Here is a 4,263-nt window from a genome sequence, read left to right on the forward strand (position 1 = left end):
TAGAGTGACCTCATTCCAGGGAACAAAAATGCCAAGTAAACACCTTACAAAAGAAACTTCACTGAAACGTCATCTTCAGTAACATGATGCCCTTGTGTGTGCGGAGACTCAAAAGAGCACCATGGAAACTGAATATATGACTGCAAGTGAATTATTCTTTTTGTTATATAATTTGCATCTGTGTCGCTGGGTAGGGGAGACCGAAGTCCTAATCCCTGGAAATTTGCAGTACAGCGTTCTTAAACCTAATTAAACCGCTATCGTCGTCCTCTTTTTGATGATGTAGTGGCGATAAAGGTTCTTTGAAATTGAATCAAGATTTCATAACTCGCAAATGAATTGTAAAGAAAAGTACGCCAGGCTTGATCGCAGGTTAGCGAAAACGGGGTAATTCTCCGTGGCCAACGAACTCCTGAACTCTTACTGACCAGAAACCATTTCGTATGCTGCATCAGATGAAACAAATCTACGTGTGGCTTCAAATTTAACTTCGGCAAAAAAAAAATACACACAAAACGCGCTGGCTGGAAGTTTAAACAAAACAATTTTACTGGGAGCTTTTTATTCTAAGCAAGGTTTGCTTGCTGGGAATATATTGTAGTAACTTCAATCAATATTATTGATCTTAGAATTGTTTAGATTTATCTATGTCATAGGACTTTTTATAATATAGTCTGTATAGTTGGTATATATATATATTTAAATAGAGCTTGCTGGCAACAAAAGTCGATACCACTCTGCTCGCTGGTGATGAGGAACGGCTATTTTTTTCCCATGGCATTTAATTATTAAACATGATAGACAAGTGAAAATGAGTACTCCACATGGGCGGAAAGGTCATTAAACATCACATACTACGTAGATTTCTATAACATGTTGTCGTTGAGCCCTCCTACACTGATACCTAGAAGAATCGAAAACTTCTTGTTTCATGAGGTCATTCATAGGTAAGGCTTCCGGATCGAAAATTTTTATCTGCATTCAGCCGGGATAAATTCGCCTTTATCTTGTCAGGTTTTGAGGATATTTTTATGTAAATTTAACACATCTTGTGTTTATTGTTATGTTGGAGAGGGTAATAATTTAGATAGCTGCCCTAAAATTGTGGATCATATCGTCTACTTTTAGAAATAGCGTGTTTAGATCACTACGACTGTGCATAAACGACGAGCGAGCTGAGATAAACTGCAGGTGAAACCTAACCTCCTCTGTGTTTGACCTGAATCATCAAGATTTACTAAACCAAGACTAAATCTCCTTATCTGAATATTTATGAATATTAATGCCGAGCACCGTTCATTCATCTGGTTTATATTATTAGGAAGTGCCTTCTTCCGCCGGAACGAAGGAGTGGATCGAACGTCACTGCAGTCACATCAAAGAATGACACAACTGGTTCCCACCAATTTAGAGGCTTCTAAAGATCTCAAGAGATTCTAGCACTAGAGCGGTGTACGAGTTTATTCCTTACTCGAAAGATGATGGAACAAATCGGTAACAAAAACGCTTGTATATTTGTGAAAGTGATTGACTTCAGCATGAAAGAAACACATTCGGTTTACATAGCCAATGTCATGACCTGTGTTCTTAACACGTTTTTCGCTATACCAGCCATCGTGGGGAATGCTCTGGTGTTGTTGGCCATATGGAAAACCGAGTTACGTAAATATCCATCAAATATGCTCCTTTCCATGCTGGCTTTTGCTGATTTTCAAGTGGGCTTGGTTGTTCAAACAAGCTTCCTGGCCTACAAACTTGCGGAGATCTTTCGAGAAGCAGAATGGTCGTGTTATGCCCGTTTTGTTAACATTCTCTTTGGTTATGCCATGACAGCTGTTTCGCTTCTCACTCTGACGGCTATTGCGATCGAGCGCTTTCTAGCGCTCCATTTACATTTGAGGTACAAAGAGATTGTCACGAAAACGCGAATTCTATCTGCTTCAGGTTGTTTCTGGCTCATAGGGTTTGCTGTTACATCTATTTATTTTATACAGAGAAACATTTTCGGTGGAGTAGTCATCATAGGCGAGCTACTTTCCATTGTGACGACCTCCGTGGCATATATCAAGATTTATAAGATCGTTAGACGACATGAGCGGGAAATTAGCTCGCAACGACATGTGTGTGTCGATCCAAGGGCCCAAATCGAGCTAAACATGAAAAAATATCAACGATCTACTCTAACAATGGTGATAGTGTTTATGCTTTCGTTCTTGTGTTATGTGCCTTATTCAATTGTCATGATTGCCAAACTGAGATACGGGTTCACGGCTAAAATCAAAGTTGCGATAGACATTTTCTCGACCGTTGTTTGTATTAACAGTTCATTGAATCCTGTTATTTACTGCTGGAGGTTGCGGGAGGTCAAACAAGCTGTTTGGAAAGTGATCCGATGCAACACATCCGCCATGAAGAACAGAAAAAGTTCTGTGACGTTTGCACATTTGTCACAACAGAGAGTGCGTACAAATACTCGGAGAAGTGAAGAAAATGGCCGTTTGTAGAGAAAAAAAGAACAAAAAACATGGATGACACGAACACAAAATTAATTATTGGGCTTCTCGCGATTCTTATTTCATGTACATCTTGGCTAGTCCAGTGAACGCGGATTGCACACACGGCGTAGCCGGAAATTTCTTCATAAGGCTTTCGAGAAACTTGATGATTTCGTCATGTCGATCAAGAGATTGGCAGAGAATGTCAAACAATAGCTGTCAAAACCTATATCTGATTTAAGATTTAAAGAATATAATTGTGTCTACCTTTATAAGGCCTTCTTATCCAACGATCGGCAGTGAAAGGACAATATTTCGGCCATAATCTACTTTATGAACCTTTTCCATTTCCTTAGAGACGATGTCTTGTCAAGACAACTTTATTAGACCACTTTAGTTGTTGTAATTGAGAACTAACACTTAAATAAAAGAAAAGGCAAAGTTCCATTTTCATCGGAAACAAAAGAATTCATATTCGCATAAAATATTTGACCTCAAAAGGCCGTCTATGGGCAGCAGGCGAATTTTCAGACAATGTAATTTTTTTTTTCTAGAGGTTTTTTTCTCTTGCGGTGAGAGAGTAGCAAGTCGCGAAGCAAGTCGCTCAAAAAGAAAAAAAACCGCTGGTTTCCAGGGCATGTAAGTGGGGAGTACAAAAAGAAAACATTAATTTTGCTTCAAATGGGAAAAAATTGTGACAATTGACTTTGCTGACATTATCATGACAAGAAAATACTCTAGCTTTTAAAGAACTTAATTAAACAGCATAACCGGAGAGTTTTCATCGATGGCGGCAAAATTAGTTCCAATTTATTATTGATTTCAAAAGATGCATTTTCCACCTGTTATTTTAGCTCATTTCCCACGACTGTCGTTTCCTCTCGTCTTTTTTATGTACTGATTGTCAATATTGTTGGCAAAGCAACACAGTTTCTCGAATTCCCAACGTCCTCTCCTTAATTACTAAACGTTAAAATAAATCTTCACCTCTGTCAGAGGTTGAAAGTTTAGATCAAAATAAATCTATTAGCGAGCAAATGGGTGCATATTTTCTTCGACTCTTGGCAGGTTTTAAAGACGAGCCGGGGTGAATAAGATTTTTAGGATGATATGCCCTAAATCCATAAATCGAGTCAATCAATTTGCAATGCCGCGTTTTTATTCCTTTCACTAGGAGTACGAGAACTGTGTCTGCATTTGTAGCGGCAGTGGTGTTGGAAAAAAATCAGCTCTTATGATCTGTGAAAATATTACTCGATGTGAAAGAAGCCACGCCACCATACTGGTAATGCGGTGAACACTGAAACGATTAAATTAAACAAAAGCATTTAAAAACTATTAGAAAACATCCTGCGAAACTGGAAGGGAAAAGGATAAGGATAAGGGACGGAAAATAGATCCGCTATTATTTAAGTCAGCTCCTGAAAAGAAAGACACCGCGTACTAAGTTATATATATAAAAGAAAAAGGACGGCAAACTTTTGATTCTCTGGATGCTCATGACTTTCAATTTAAGTGTTTATATCTATCTCTGGAAATAAATAATGAGCGTTTTGAAAGAATTCCGTTAATAAATAATTATTGGATAAATTTGCCGGGCACGAGCGGCGATCTCATCTATCGAGGAGGATCACAGAGTACCCTTCGAAGCGGGCAGAATATTTTATCGCAGGATTATTTAAGAACGGTGCCTACTAATTCAAAGGTATTTTTGTGCGGTTTATGAATATGCGGGAAAGGCAGATCTTAACATGTGTTGTTGAAATCC

General features: G+C 38.4%; 1 protein-coding gene across 1 annotated transcript; it reads left to right on the forward strand.

The window, feature by feature from the left end:
* The first annotated feature begins 931 nt into the window (after positions 1-931).
* Positions 932-4,006, forward strand: LOC137979714 (adenosine receptor A3-like). The gene is made up of 2 exons (XM_068827037.1): positions 932-947; positions 1,322-4,006. Exon 2 carries the CDS (start codon positions 1,479-1,481, stop codon positions 2,502-2,504), a length of 1,026 nt encoding a protein of 341 aa, XP_068683138.1. The 5' UTR covers positions 932-947; positions 1,322-1,478; the 3' UTR covers positions 2,505-4,006.
* Positions 4,007-4,263: the final 257 nt, after the last annotated feature.

This window comes from Montipora foliosa, chromosome 1, assembly GCF_036669935.1.
Source record: "Montipora foliosa isolate CH-2021 chromosome 1, ASM3666993v2, whole genome shotgun sequence".
Classification (NCBI taxonomy): Eukaryota; Metazoa; Cnidaria; class Anthozoa; order Scleractinia; family Acroporidae; genus Montipora; species Montipora foliosa.

Coding starts and splice junctions, on each gene's coding strand:
- LOC137979714 (XM_068827037.1), top strand. CDS start 1,479: ATGATGGAACAAATCGGTAACAAAAACGCTTGTATATTTGTGAAAGTG.